The sequence below is a fragment of the Enhydra lutris genome, unplaced genomic scaffold, assembly GCF_002288905.1.
Source record: "Enhydra lutris kenyoni isolate GAN:26980312 unplaced genomic scaffold, ASM228890v2 scaffoldscaffold69, whole genome shotgun sequence".
Classification (NCBI taxonomy): Eukaryota; Metazoa; Chordata; class Mammalia; order Carnivora; family Mustelidae; genus Enhydra; species Enhydra lutris.
Window position 1 is genome coordinate 350712 of NW_019154153.1, and position 15245 is coordinate 365956.

General features: G+C 42.1%; 1 protein-coding gene across 2 annotated transcripts in view; it reads left to right on the forward strand.

Annotated features, from left to right (window-relative positions):
* LOC111159745 (microtubule associated monooxygenase, calponin and LIM domain containing 3) overlaps positions 1 to 15245 on the forward strand; it is a 210831-nt gene that overhangs the window by 99306 nt on the left and 96280 nt on the right. Inside the window, exons 2-11 of one of the 2 annotated variants that reach the window (XM_022522328.1) lie at positions 1227 to 1567; positions 3290 to 3497; positions 5412 to 5528; positions 5934 to 6035; positions 6641 to 6796; positions 7813 to 7913; positions 11112 to 11369; positions 11690 to 11805; positions 12807 to 12933; positions 13931 to 14027. In XM_022522328.1, coding sequence (XP_022378036.1) covers positions 1304 to 1567; positions 3290 to 3497; positions 5412 to 5528; positions 5934 to 6035; positions 6641 to 6796; positions 7813 to 7913; positions 11112 to 11369; positions 11690 to 11805; positions 12807 to 12933; positions 13931 to 14027 — 1546 coding nt within the window. In that variant the 5' untranslated portion in view covers positions 1227 to 1303. Of the gene's footprint in view, positions 1 to 1226; positions 1568 to 3289; positions 3498 to 5411; positions 5529 to 5933; positions 6036 to 6640; positions 6797 to 7812; positions 7914 to 11111; positions 11370 to 11689; positions 11806 to 12806; positions 12934 to 13930; positions 14028 to 15245 lie in introns of those variants that run through there. The other variant, XM_022522329.1, reaches the window with a different exon arrangement.

Here is a 15245-nt window from a genome sequence, read left to right on the forward strand (position 1 = left end):
GTTGTGATGATACATGCATGAAACGTGGTACAAAAATGATGAAACAGACTCCAGGGAGTGAGTGCATTAAAGGAGCATGTAAAGTGCCTTCTCCCATCTTAAAGCTTCTGTCCAGCAAACATAGGGTGGTTGATGTGTAGATGTTTTTAATAAGTGGAAAGTGTAGACATTATCATTACTTTCAGATATGTTTGTGGGCAAAATGAAATGGCTATAAAGTCTTCCCACCCTGCTGTGTACCACACGCAGGGGCAGGACTTTTTCAGTCCTTTAAAACCCTATTGACTTGGCAGCCTCTGAACTTTGTGCTTCTTAGACTGATGTGACACTGCCCTTTGCTTCTCCTCAGACCTCTCTCCACTGTGCTTCACAATCTTGTTAGAGAGCTCCTCTTTCTCTACCAATTGCTTACAAGTTGACAAGTCCCAGATCTCACCCAGGGCCCATGGCTCTCTCTTCCCATGGGCTGTCCTTGTGTGATTGTACCACTTTTGAAGATGCAACTACCATCTGTATGCAATGACTCCTGAATCTGGGCCTGGGTTCCCGGCTACTCCCCCGAGCTTCAAATACTTCCTAGCAAGTACCTCTCTTAAGGCAGTTCAGACATAATAAGCCAAAGGGTACTCACTACTCTCCCCTCACAAATGAGTTCTTCTATTTTCTTCTATTTTTAATTCATTGGCCTGGTGTCATTATTTACTCTGTGGCCTAAGCTAGAAACCCAAAAATCATTCTTGAGTCTTTCATCTGTAAAAGTCACTCACTCACAAGCCTTCCTACTTTATTTCTTTCCCTACCTTCCACACTTCTTCCCTGCCTGGCTAACACTGACTTACCCTGAAAGATTCAGCTTTCACCTTTCAGAGGTTCATCTTCAACGAGCACCCACTACAATTAGGTATTCATCATCTTCGTTCCGAAATCCCTTACACCTCTGTCTCTCTAATGACACTTAGCAAAGTACGTTTAACATTCTATTTATGAGTCTGTCTCACCCACTAAGCTGTAAGACCCTTGAAAGCAACATTGTCTTACTCATCTTTCCATCCCTAGTGTCACAGATAGTGCCTGGAATTCAGAAGGTATAGGATATGCATTTGTTGAATAAATTAATGTGATACTTCAGAAGTTCATCTGAGAAGGAGTTACGTCTCCTAAAAAATGTTTATAGGTAGAAATTTGGATTTGCTAACGATTCCTTTTTCTTAATTTATTTTTGTTAGATTAATGTGACAGAATCAAGTGGATCAACAGTCATCCCACTGCCCCCTTTGTTGGGGGGTGCTGAGAGTGGGGAAGCATGGAGGACAGTAAGAACGAGACGATGAATCGCGCTCACGTCCTCTTTGACCGCTTTGTGCAGGCCACCACCTGCAAGGGGACCCTCAAGGCCTTCCAAGAGCTCTGTGACCACCTAGAACTGAAGCCTAAGGACTACCGCTCCTTTTATCACAAGCTCAAGTCCAAGCTTAACTACTGGAAAGCCAAAGCGCTGTGGGCAAAGTTGGACAAGCGGGGCAGCCACAAAGACTACAAAAAGGGAAAAGCGTGCACTAACACCAAGGTAAGGGTTCGGTTTCTCCCAGGCCTTGGGGTCACTGACCTAAGGATTTAGCCACAAGAGAAAAGATTGTGAGGACAAGTAGGCCAAAGAAAGGGATTGAGTAGTGGTAGACCGGGTGAGAACTAGACAGTCTAGCAGAGACTTAGTACAGAAAGTCAGACTCTGTGAGTCTATTACCTGTGTTCAGTTGACTGTTCCATATCCCAGACCCTGTTCTTATTTCATGTATTCCCATTGAACAGAGTTTTAGCTATTTAAGTACAACCCTGAAGTCAAGTGATTTAGGAACTTTTTCCCCCGCTGAGAGCTCTGTTTTGAATTTCACACTATTAGGAGGATGCAGGTTGCTTAGCAAAGAAGAAGCCATGCCATGTTAGCATCCTGTCTGAACATGGCTTCGTGGTGCCTGGCATGTCATCTTTATAAAGTCGTCATTCCATACCCAGTGACTAATAAGGTCTAGATAGTATTTGCTAACTTGGGGATCTGCCACAATCTTCAGACCTCTTTTCATCTGTATTCCAATGGTTTGTTTTGATAAACAAGGGCTTTGTGAGCCAAAATATTTCTTTTGCTTTCTTCATGATCTAGGGAAATAGAGTTTTCATGAAATAGGTGAGGTATTCAGTCACCTGTGCAGGTGGTAGGAACAGGGAAGTGAGAAGGGACAGTCTATTTCCTGCTTTCCTCCTTATGTGAAAACACCTTCTTGTGAGAAAGTTTTTTGGAAAAAACTAGCAGAGAAACAAAATTGCAAACGACTTCATGACTAGATTATTAATGTCCTTTCATGAGCTTTAATTTGCCCTGTGTGGAGACCTAGAGACCCTTCCCCCACGGGTTTGCCTCTGGTAGATACTCATCAGCAAAATTCAAGAAATTCAGAGAGGCATGACTGAGTGCAGTGTTTTATTAAGAATAATACAGGGGCGCCTGGGTGGGTGGCTCAGTGGGTTAAGGACTCTGCCTTCGGCTCAGGTCATGATCCCAGGGTCCTGGGATCGAGCCCCACATCGGGCTCTCTGCTCAGCAGGGAGCCTGCTTCCCCCTCTCTCTGTCTCTGCCTGCCTCTCTGCCTACTTATGATCTCTGTCTGTGAAATAAATAAATAAAATCTTAAAAAAAAAAAGAATAATACAAATTAGTTAAGTGTCCGTTCTCACCTTGAGTACTTCTCTAGAATATGGGTTTTTAACATCATTTCCCTGGATTTTCAGTCCTAAGATGGTGATTTTAGAACTCTTTTTAACACATAAAACTTGGGCCCTTGGAAGTTACCTTCTGGGAATCCTTGAGTGGTAGATTCATTTCAGGACTCTGAACTATGTATTTAATAATCTGTGTCTCCTTGGACAGAAATCTGCTTGACTTCGAAACCTTTCAGAAGGTTCTCTCCTGTTAATAAAAGGTGACATGTGATTTTCGAGTCATTCGTTGAAATGACCACTTCAGTATATTGCAGACCTACAAGGTGAACCCGTGCTGGGTTTATGTGAAGCACTAACAGTTAACAGTCTCCTCTGTCCATAACAATCACCGGCTTTCCTCTCAAGCCACTGCAGATGCTCTCCTGTGACCCAGACAGGTCTGAAGATTTCTTAGGAGAATAGCCTAACTTGGAGGCTTTAGGGAATGATGGTTATCAGATCATGAAACTGTTACAGAAATGTGAGCTTTCCTAAGAGGTGCTGCCTTTGCCCTGAAAGCAGATGTGTTTTTCAGTGTCTCATCATTGGAGCTGGGCCCTGTGGTCTCCGTACAGCCATTGACTTATCCTTATTGGGAGCTAAAGTGGTCGTTATTGAGAAACGAGATGCCTTCTCCCGCAACAATGTCTTGCATCTCTGGCCATTCACCATACATGATCTGCGAGGTCTGGGTGCCAAGAAGTTCTATGGCAAGTTCTGTGCTGGAGCTATCGACCATATCAGTAAGTAAAACCAATCCTCCTGCAGGATCCCATGCCTGCCCCTTACCCACTTGTTCAATAGAAAGAGATAGATTATTTGAGGAATTCATACTCAATAGCCCAATTTGTTTTGGTATCATTAACGTCCACTGTGCTTGGAGTCAAAATACCTGTGATGCGGTGGTTTATAACCTAGGACTCTTACCTGCAGTGCAAGTGTTATCTCCTGTGACATGAATTTAACTTAAGGATTTCTAAAGTTGGGTCTTGAACGCTTCCTGAGCACTTGGAGTGGGTGGGATGGGCATTGGGCCAGCCTAGGAAACACTACCAGTTTGAGCCTTAACCCTCTGGTGATTCTTAAGCCAGTGGAAAAAGCACAAAGCATGAAGCTCTCTCTAATGTGATATGATAGATACTCTATTGACGTAAGGACAAAATGCTGCGGCGTCAGTACTGGGGAAACCACAGTTTTAGAAGCAGCCTCCTAGTTTAGTCACCAATGGCAAATCAGTAACGAGATTCATTTGGTTAGGTGATTCTCGTGAGGTCTACAGCGTGGATAACTCTGGCTGAAATTTTGTCATCTCCAAGCTCAGCTTGGGCCTGTGCTTCTCTAAAATCCTATAGAGTAGATACAGGTCAGTGCAGACAGTGGTTTTCTCTCCATGACTGTCAAGTGGCGTGTCTGAAAGGTGATTCAGGATAGACAATGTCCACATTATGAAGTTTTGAGTCTTGTTTATTGATCATCGTTAATGATTCCAGGAGATTCTTATCAAGGAACTTTTGTTCTAAGCTCCTCCAGATATGTCCTGCAAATACATCAAACTGTTGGACTGTTTGCTCTTCGTAGTGGTTGTGCCAGTTCACCAAACATTGGCCGGCAGCTGCCATAGTCCATTGGCAGAGGAAGCACTCTGCCCATCTGTTTTGCTATAATATGTAAAGCATCTTGGAATCTAGTTGTCTGCAAATATTAAATGTGTACTAGAAGGAGATTTAATGAGCCTTTAGGAGTGTGACTTAGAGGGTGATGGTTGTGATAAGCTGGGGGAAAAAACCAAGATGACTTAGATGAGGACCTGCACGCACCACATTAGTCAGAGGCTGCAGGTGAGATTGGTCTTAAGAGAGGACCAAGGTCATTTGATTTGTCTGGATTTGTGTGCCTTATGTGGAATTTGTTTCGGAGCTAAGATAGTCCTACATTGGGGACTAGATTTTTATCTCAGTAGGCCTGGGGCTGCTACTGTGTCTGACACTTGGTGGTCACTCATTAGACACAGAATAAATAAATCTCACTGTGATAAGGAGCAAGATTTTCACTCATTTTGAGCCTCAGTTTCTGTGCCTGTAAACCAGTGGTGGGAGAGGGAATGGTAAAAGACTAAGGTTGGATGAAGGTTTCCCCTTCTCACTTTATAAGAGTGTATTAGATCAGGATGAAAGGGAGATGTGGGAATCTCAGGAAGTAGTGCAGCCCTTTTGTATCAAACTGGAAAACCCACTGCAGGGCGCACACCTTTTGCCTTCTATGGTAAATCCCTTGTCCTGTCAGGATTGTGGATTCCGCTAGATGACTGCGGCTCTGATGGAATCGGGGGAAGATGGAAAAGAAGGTCTCCTGTTGGCCACAATCTGTGTTGTCTCAGAGCTTTAGGTTGTTTTGAACACCCAGCCCAAAAGGTGGGCGTGGCCTTGCATGTCTTTTTAGAACATCTCGCACTGAATTGTATTTGCCCTTAAAAAAAAAAAAGAAAGAAAGAAAGAAAGAAGCTATAGACTGTGGCTTGGAAAATGTCTCCAGCTACAGGAGGCTTTGAGAATCTGGATAAACTGTGTTTGTGGGCAGGTAAGAACCCAAGCAGTAATTGCTGACTAGTACTCTCTTTTTAGTGTGCCCTCACTGGTATCATCTTTTTGTTCCTGCAGGTATCCGTCAGCTTCAACTAATACTTTTGAAAGTTGCCCTGATCCTGGGCATTGAGATCCATGTCAATGTGGAATTCCAAGGTCTTGTACAGCCTCCTGAGGACCAAGAAAATGAACGTGAGTTAGGTTGAACAAATGAAGGAAAGATAAAAGGGCATGGAGTGTATGAGAAAAAGATGAGCTCAATGGAGAAAAGTATAAGAATCTGTGGGTTGTTTTCAGAAGGAGTTAAAGAGGTTTCTTCAGTTGTACAGCCTATCTCTTTCAAGGGACTTTGGCTTAATGAGGAGGCTTTTGACATACTATTAGATGTTGCAAGCACTTGTATTCATTATAAAAAATCATGTCGTGGGGAACATTCTTTTGTGAGCCTTCTCCAAGGCTTTTTTCCCTGTGTTTTGTATCCCATGCTTTTACTCCTAGTGTTTTCAGTTTGGGGTTTTGTGCAGTTTGTATCTAGAGGTGTCTTAGGTGTATAAATATAGTCTGGGTAATGACCTTCATTTTGACTTTGGTCCACAGGGATAGGTTGGCGGGCACTGGTCCACCCCAAAACCCATCCTGTGTCAGAATATGAATTTGAAGTGATCATTGGAGGGGATGGCCGTAGGAACACCTTGGAAGGTATTGGTCAATGCTGCTTTGCCTGGTTCATAGCAGAGTGAATGGTGACCCCCCACCCACCCACCCAACCCTGCGGGGAGAGTTTGTATCATCAAAGAATCCACATTCCTTAGTATCTGCTTATGTGTGCTATCTATTCTAACTGAATGATAGACCCAGCCTTGCACTAGCCAACTGGTATTTGGGTTCTCTTCTTACGGGGCACTTTTGTTAGGGCAGTAAGAGGTAATTAATTGGTTGACACTGCAGGATTATATCTATGTTTAGTAAACTGGTGGCTTCCTTTTCTTTCTCTTCTTTTTTCTTTTCTTTTCTTTTCTTTCTTTCTTTCTTTCAGTGGAATCCATTGCACTGAGTAGTATTCTGGTCAGTTAGATTTCACATTGTTAGTGCATGGGAGACTTTGACTTCCTTCCTGAAATTCATGTATTTTTTGGCAGGTAAACACCTTATTTTCAGATAGAAAAGAATTGTCCTAAAATTTTCCCATTGATTCCCATCCCACATGTTCCCCAATGTCTTCATCAACACCTGTTCCTGTTTGAAGTGATCTTCCTTCTTCTCTAGAGAGCCTTGGTCTCCTCTGAAAATTTCTTTCCTTCCAGGATTTCGCCGGAAGGAATTTCGTGGCAAGCTGGCCATTGCCATTACAGCAAATTTTATTAACCGAAATACAACAGCAGAAGCCAAAGTGGAAGAGATCAGTGGAGTGGCTTTTATATTCAACCAAAAATTTTTCCAGGAACTGAGGGAAGCCACAGGTTGGTGTAGATGCCTCCAAAGCAATAGGGATAGAATTTAAATAACTACTTGTGATTTTTCTCTCAGAGGGTTTGGTAGAGTGGGTGGTCATGGCATTGTTGCTATTATTTGCCCCGCTGCTCGCTCTTTCTCTAGTGCTTTCCTTACCACTGTCTCCTCTTCTAGCGTTCTTTATCCTCTTTACAGTGACAGGGCTGCTCTGGGCTTAGTTTCTATTTATTTGTTTGTTTTTAAGGGGCCGTTCTGCCTTTTACCAACTCTTCTCCAACCCTTTCCACTATGCTGTGGCTCTAAGTAATGGTGCTCGATGCAGTAAGCTACTGATGGGTAGTTCTCTGGTTCTCTAGAACCTGACTTTAGATACTGAGTATACAGTCTCCTGGTGTTCCAATTTGGGCATGAAGTAAACCACGTGCTAGATAGGAATGAGATTATTGTATGATAGCTTTTGAATAACTTATTTTGCTGCTGCAAAAGTGTGCATCAGATTTCATTTCTCTGTTTTCTCGAACATGATTGCTTTCCATTATATCTGTTTTTTAGATTATTGAATTATTATTGAATTAAAATATTATTGAATTAAAAACATCAGTAGTTCACTCTCTGCTTCCAGACATCTAGTTATCTGTCCTGTTACGAGCAGAGGTGATTCTCCCAGTTGCTTTGATGACTATCAAGATATTTAACTTGAAAACTAATCCTGACCTCTTACTGGAAGTTGACCTTTCTTTTTCTTCCAGTCCTTCTATTTCTGCTTACTATTGATCATGGTTTTTAGGATAACTTAGGGTATCAAGTGAATTACAGAGCAGTGCAGGTATGAACATAGCTCCCCCTCTTCTCATGAACTGAATATGCAGGAAGTAAGAATGTGGGCTTAGACATCTTTTTATTTTCACTTTCTCTGCCTAGTGTTACAGCCTGGTCTCTGTGGACACATGTAAACGTTCTGGCTGTCCTAACGTACCTTCATTTCAGCAAGCCCACATGTGACAGATTTGCTTTCTGGTTGCAGGTATCGACTTGGAGAATATTGTCTACTACAAAGATGACACACACTATTTTGTTATGACAGCCAAAAAGCAGAGTTTGCTAGACAAAGGGGTGATACTGCATGTGAGTAATGGATTTCTTTCAAACCTCTTTTATGTTGTACAAGGTAATATGACCACTAAGAGAAAGAATTTTATTTTCTGATGAGTTTTTCCTGCAAGGGAAGGAAAATGAGCACCCAGTTCATCTCCTGGAAACATGTACTCCTCTAATGTTTTTTAGTTTAACTTCTAAAAATTCTTTTGTTATGGAGAATTTCAGATGTAAACAAAAGTAGAGAGAATCATATAGTGAACCCCCCCCCACCATGCCCACTATCTTGCTTTAACAATTGTCAACACATGGCCATTATTATTTCAGTAGTACCTCACCCCACTCCCCACTCCTGCCATTGGATTGTTCTAAAGCAAATCTCAGATCTCAGTTATTTTGGATACCCAGTTTAATTTTAGGAGATTTGGTATGTCATTATAACTAATTCTGCATATGACTGATTAGTAGTTGGTTAATAGGTTGTCTTTTGGAACAGGGTGGTAGGGGGAAGGGAGTTTGACCTGAAAGTCTGAGAATGGTTCTGGTTTTACTGCAGATATGTCTCAGAAGTCTAGGGAACACTGGCTGGATCAAGGTATATTTAGACCTCTTCGTGACCTAACAATCATGAGAGGTCTGCTTCAGCCTTTTTTCCAGGTGGATAATTGTATGACATTCCCTGAGATGATGAACAGAATATGAAATCAGAGAACCACAGGATAGGTGGTTCTTTAAGGAGAGTCTCTTAAGTCTTATATGGTGCTCAGTCTGAATCAGAATTACTATTCCCATGTGATGAGTTGGAAAGAAGAGGCACCAGATGTGCTGATTCAGGCCTCTACAGGTCTTACCATAGACTCCTGGCTAAAGTTCAGGGTGCCTTTGTCTCTGCAGCACTGAGTTATACTGTTGCCATATCTGAGAGCAGCAGTTGGGGGCAAGCCAGTGAACACGTGCCTGCTGCACAGCCTCTTCCCAGTCACAGACCTCATTTTCTGTTTCTCAGCCTTGAGTTCCTTTATGTACATGAGGAGAAACAGGACAGAGCAGTTCATGCAGCCCATTCTGCCAAAAGCATAAGCAAGATGGCAAGATGTACTTGGTTTGATGCTTTATCAGTAAGAAATAGCCAGTGAACCCGGGGGTAGGCTGTGGACTAAATTAAGACAAATTTATCATCTTAGGCAGAATAGTGGTTATTAGTTGAAATTATTGTTTTATTGTGCTTCACAGTTAGTGCTTTTTGTTTATTTATTTATTTTACAAAATTGAGGGTTTGTGGCATCCTTGCGCTGAACAAGAGAATTGGTGCAATTTTTCCAAAAGCACTTGCTCATTTCATGTTTCTGTGTTATATTTTGGTAATTCTTGACAGTACTTCAGACATTTTCATTTTTATATTTGTTATGGTGATCTGTGATCAGAGATTATAACTTGCTGAAAACTCCAATAATGGTTAGCATTTTTTAGCAATAAAGTATTTTTCAGTTAAGGTAGGTTCATTGTTTTTTTAGACATAATGCTATTGCACACTTTTTACAGCATAGTATAAATATAATTTATATTTACTGGGAAACCAAAAAAACTCATTTGACTGCAAGTTGTGACATTCACTTTATTGTGACATTCACATTGTGGTGGTCTGGAACTGAACTTGCAGTATCTCGAAGGCATACCTATATATAGGAACCGTCTAGAATGCCCAGACCTGATATACTTTTGCTTTTTGTTTATTCTTCTAGAAGGCAGGGGCCATGTTTCTGTGTGTGCTGCTAATACTAAACCGGTTGTAGTCACTTACTCAATGTTGAACAAACATGGTTTCAAGGACCAACTTGAGTATTTGTGTTTTGACTGTTAACATCTTGTAGTGGTAGCTGGAAGTACCATCAGGGACACTTGGAAACAAACCATAGGCCCCACTTTAGGAGAATAGAGATCTGGCTCAGTTAGCCAGGAATCTCCAAAACAAAAAAGGAATTTTTCAGTCCTTTTATGTGGAAAGCCCATTTTCCTCTCATCATTGTTTTTCTTTGTTGGTGGGTTTCTATGGAGCCTTTCAGAATCTTATTTTGAAAGCCTCTGTTCCATTTTCAGTGTATTTCTTCTCACCCCCTGGCTGCTGTTGCTCCCACCTCTCATCTTTTTGGCACTAGAGCTTTCAGGTGCTTCCTTTGGGTTTGATGAATTACACAATGCTGAGTATTTCATATGTTCCCATTTGCCAGAAGCTATTTGCTACCCAGAAGATAACGATCGCCAATATAACATAAATTATAAAATATGTTTTCAGTTTAGAAAGTACCATCACGGGCGCCTGGGTGGCTCAGTGGTTTAAGCCGCTGCCTTTGGCTCGGGTCATGATCTCAGGGTCCTGGGATCGAGTCCCTCAACGGGCTCTCTGCTCGGCAGGGAGCCTGCTTACCTCTCACTCTCTCTGCCTGCCTCTCTGCCTACTTGTGATCTCTCTCTGTCAAAGAAATAAATAAAATATTTAAAAAAAAAAAAGTACCATCACATAAATTATTTTATTTGATATTCAAAACAACTCCATTAGTTGGATTAGGCAAGATTAAAGAAGTATGACATGCTCCAAGTAAATGGAAACACCAGGCAGCAAACCTGTGCTCTTTTAGAAACAGCCTCCCCCATGGGGCACCCAGGTGGCTCAGTTGGTTGAGCATCTGACTCTTGATTTTGGCTCAGGTCATGATCTTAGGGTTGTGGGGTCATCAGGTTCCATGCTCAGCAGGGAGTCTGCTTGGGATTCTGTCTCTCTCCCTCTCGCCCTCCCCATCATGCTCTCTATCTCTCTCAAATAAATAAATATTTATTTATTTTTTATTTTTTATTTTTTTTAAAAGAAGGGCCACCTGGGTGGCTAAAACAGTTAAGCATCTACCTTCAGCTCAGCTCAGGTCATGATCCCAAGGTCCTAGCTTACCCAGTGGGGAGCCTGCTTCTCCTCCTCCCTCTGCACACGCCCCTTCCTGTGCTGTCTCTCTGCTTTCTCTCTCTCAAATAAATAATCTTTTTAAAAAAACAAATAAAAATTTTTTCAAAAGAAACAGCCTCTCTTTTTCTCTTTAATTTGTGTAGAAGACTTGTTTTGGAATATGAAATCACTTTAGGAAGAAGGGAGAGGCTGTGAAACTAGCTTATATCTGACATGTATAGTGTGGCTCTAGCGGGGCTTTTCCTTCGACCCTTTTCTCTCTCTGGAGACAGGACTACGCTGACACAGAGCTCTTGCTTTCCCGGGAGAATGTGGACCAAGAGGCTCTGCTGAACTATGCCAGGGAGGCGGCTGACTTCTCCACTCAGCAGCAGCTGCCTTCTCTGGATTTTGCCATCAATCACTATGGGCAGCCTGATGTGGCCATGTTCGACTTCACTTGTATGTACGCCTCTGAGAATGCTGCCTTGGTGCGGGAGCAGAATGGACACCAGTTACTAGTGGCCCTGGTTGGGGACAGCCTCCTGGAGGTGAGTGGTAAGGGTGGCAGCGCTTTATAGTAGAGGCAGTAGTAAGGAAGCAGTGATAATGAGGAACAATGGGAGTATCCCAGGTTGCAGAGCGAGTGCCTACAGCATGGTGCAGCAGAGGTAGACTCCCTGCAGAGATACCCCAGGAAGTAAGGAGGTTGCTCACTATGGATGGAAGCTCTACAGCTTTTGTGATTTGTTCTGCCGGTTTATGAACAGTTGCCAAACAGTACCGTCAACAGCAGACTTTCTCTCTTAGTTTAGTTTCCCTCTATTGAAAGGTAATTTATTTTAATTCTTTGTTTTCTGTTCCTTCATAGCCTTTTTGGCCAATGGGGACAGGAATAGCCCGAGGATTTCTAGCTGCTATGGACTCAGCCTGGATGGTACGAAGTTGGTCTCTAGGAACAAGCCCCTTGGAGGTCCTGGCCGAGAGGTAATGGGAAGTAGCCACGGGTCCCTTTCACGGGAGTGATGAGTGGTTTGCTCCTCACGCAGAGTACAGGTTTTCTTCCTTCTCTCTCTCTCTCTCTCTCTCTCTCTCCTGCTTTCTTAATTAAAGATGTTTTCATATTTAAGAGAAGAAAAGCAAGATAATGATTAATAAAGTCATAGATATGTAAAACTATCTAATTTAAGTGCTCTTATTTCTTTCCAAATTAAATTTATTACTGACAAATGGTATCTGAATCTTTGTATTCCTTTAAGGAACAGTATCTGATTCCTTTATGGCAGTCACATGAACAAATACGTAAGCATAGTACATTAAATCTTCCCATCCTTAAAGTAGAAAGACTTGCACTAATGAAATCAGTATGGTAGCAGGGGACATACTAACATAAGAAAAGAAATACAAAGTGACTTTGGATTCAAAAGAAAACCCAAATTGCTTGCAAACATTTCTCAAACTTTCAAATGTCAGATATGTTGAAGGAGATTATTGCATATGAGGTAAGAGTCCTAGGATTTGTTTGCTAATAAAGAACAAATGCCTTGACCAGAAAAACTAGAGAAATAAGATTTCCTGGGTGTAGTCGGTGGTTGATAGCATTTTAAGTCTGTTATCTAAGGTACTCTGAGCAAGTTTAGTGGCAAGTTCTTTTTTCATCTGTGGTTTTTGTAAATATTGGCCTACTTGAAAAAACAAAAGAGTAAATTATTTGCCTTTTAAATTAGAATCAGGCTTTTTATCTCAACCCACCACCAGTAGCTTTTGCTACTGGTCCTCAACCAGTCCAGTGCCTGTGGAATCACTGGAGTAGTAGGAATGGGAGCAAGGGCTGATGTAGGTTTGGAGAAAAATGGCCAATGATGAGGACTTGTCATATCCTTCAGATTATTTGGGATATTGACAGAAAATAGGAATATTATCAAAGGAGAAGGAGATATGCATGCTGCTTGTCACTGCTCTGAGTAAATTGTTGTATGTTCTTGCAGAGAAAGCATTTATAGGTTGCTGCCTCAGACCACCCCTGAGAATGTGAGTAAAAACTTCAGCCAATACAGCATTGACCCTGTCACCAGATACCCCAACATTAACGTCAACTTCCTCCGCCCGAGCCAGGTAAGAGCCTTCTAGTCAGTTATCTACATCTAAGCCCATATTCAGGATGGATCAGGCCTCTGAAACACTGAAATATGTCTGTTAATACCGTATACATACACTTCTTTCATAATCCAAGTAGATGTCTCCCTGGAATGGTATCACTTTCCCTCAATAGATTGAGCAGCTAAGGGAGGGAGTTGTTGAATGACTTGCCAGAAGATCCCATGTGACCAAAATGGTGGATCCAGGACTTTCTCCGGGACTTTCTCATTCAAGCTGCATGTTGTAGGGGAGAGAGTACTTGCTCACTACTCAGGAAATGGAACTTCTTAAATTATTGCCGCCCATCACTTTGATGTGGATGTGTCATCCCGTCTTCTCTGAACCCCAGTTTCTTCATCAATAAAGTGGAGGTGATAGTCCTGCTATTCACGGGACCATTGTGAGGGCAAATGAGATTATTCACTTGAACAGACTGACTTTTGAAAATTAGTATCTTCTGTGCAAGTTAAAGATACTGTTGGTCAGTTCTGTTACACTGCTGAGTCATTTCTCACAATGTCTAAAGCCTTAAAATTGCATTGAGAATGACATTTGACAAAGCGCTATAATCCCAAAGAACCCAACAGTTTTTAGAAAGCGGTCCGTTCAACATATTTGCCTCTGTACTTGTATAATTTTTTATTCACTTTCTATCTGAAGTTTATGGCTCTAAGCCTTCTATATACCTCTATTTAAGGGGTCTGTGAGACCTGCTATCAATGGGCAGTATTAATGGTTCAATAGTAACTATCAAGGGGCCCTCCTTGGCTGAGTAGCTAATTTTTAGCACAACTTTTTTACACTAGTCTGTATTTGTTTACATGTAACCCCAACACATTCCAGAAAGGATTTAAAGGTCATTGTCATAGCTTTTATCTGAACTTTGCCCAACCTGCTATCTTAGTCTTTCATTTTGCTCTCAGGTGGGAACTTGTTAAGTACTGTTTGATTTTCCTTCTTAACTTTCTGCCAGGTGCGCCATTTATATGATACTGGGGAAACAAAAGATATTCATCTGGAAATGGAGAACCTGGTGAATTCCCGAACTACCCCAAAGTTGACTCGCAACGGTGAGTTCTGGCAATGACCTATTAAATGCGAGTACCCTATTCAGAGAAGTCTGTACTTACTGAGCTGGTAGTGCACACAGTACTGTATGAGGCCATGGTTCTCAACTGGGGTGATTTTGGCCCCCGGGGAACATTTGGCAGCATTTGCAGACATTTTAGATTGTCATGACTGGGGGAGGGTGCTAAACCTCCTATAGTGCACAGGTCAGCTCCCCACAACAAAGAATTGCCTAGCCAGAAATGTCAAGAATATCAGGGCAGAACCCAGAGAAATCAGGTATAAATGCTGTTGAGAGAGAGGAAGTGAGCACACATCCACACCAACTAAGGTTTCTTGGGGGAGACTTTAGGAAAAAATGGCATTTTAGCTGAGTACTACGACATTGCCAGGATACAGTTATGAGGGATAAAAGCCATTCCATATTTTGTGTTCACTGAAGGGCCCCTGTAGATTTTTTTTTAAATGAGAGCAGAATGAATGTACCTAGTCAGCTACATGGAAGATGGGATGGAGAAGGGAAATGCGAGAGGCAGGGCCACTAGTTAGAAGTACATTGTAGCAGTCAAGCTAACGGTGGTGAAGGCCTGAATCTGATGCTCATGTCGAGGACGGACAAGGGAGTGGAGCGTAGTTAGAAGAACTCTGACTTTGGAGCCAGGTGCAACTGTGTCCCAATCCAAGCTTTGCCATTTGTGAAATTTGAGGGCCAGAACAGGTTATTTTGCACCTCTGAACTTTGGTTTCCTTTTCTGTTAAATGGGCATAAGAAATAGCTACTTCCACCATGGTCACAAATGGCAGCCATTTTGTCATTGTCGTTATTCATCATGCAAGTGAGAGTATATTCTAGAGCCAGAATCAATAGGCATTGGCAGTTTGGTTGCATGGGTCAAGAGATGGTTGCAGATGGTGCCACCATCAGTTTGGACAAGGAAGCAGGAGGATAGAAGGTTTGAGTCTGTTTTGAGTTTGACATGTTATTGCAATATCAGGGTGGATTTCACAACCAACAGGCAGTTGGAAGCATTTTCGTCTGTGTCCACTCGGGTGTCATCTACTTGAAAGCAGGCAGTAAACCTTTGTCACTATCATTTTAGAGCCTGGAATGTTGAAGTTGCCCAGTACATGTTGGGTTGGTGGAAAAACAGATTTGGGAGACATCTGAACAAAGTTAATTTCTGAAGTAAATTTCTGATTTATGATGATAACAGCAGGAG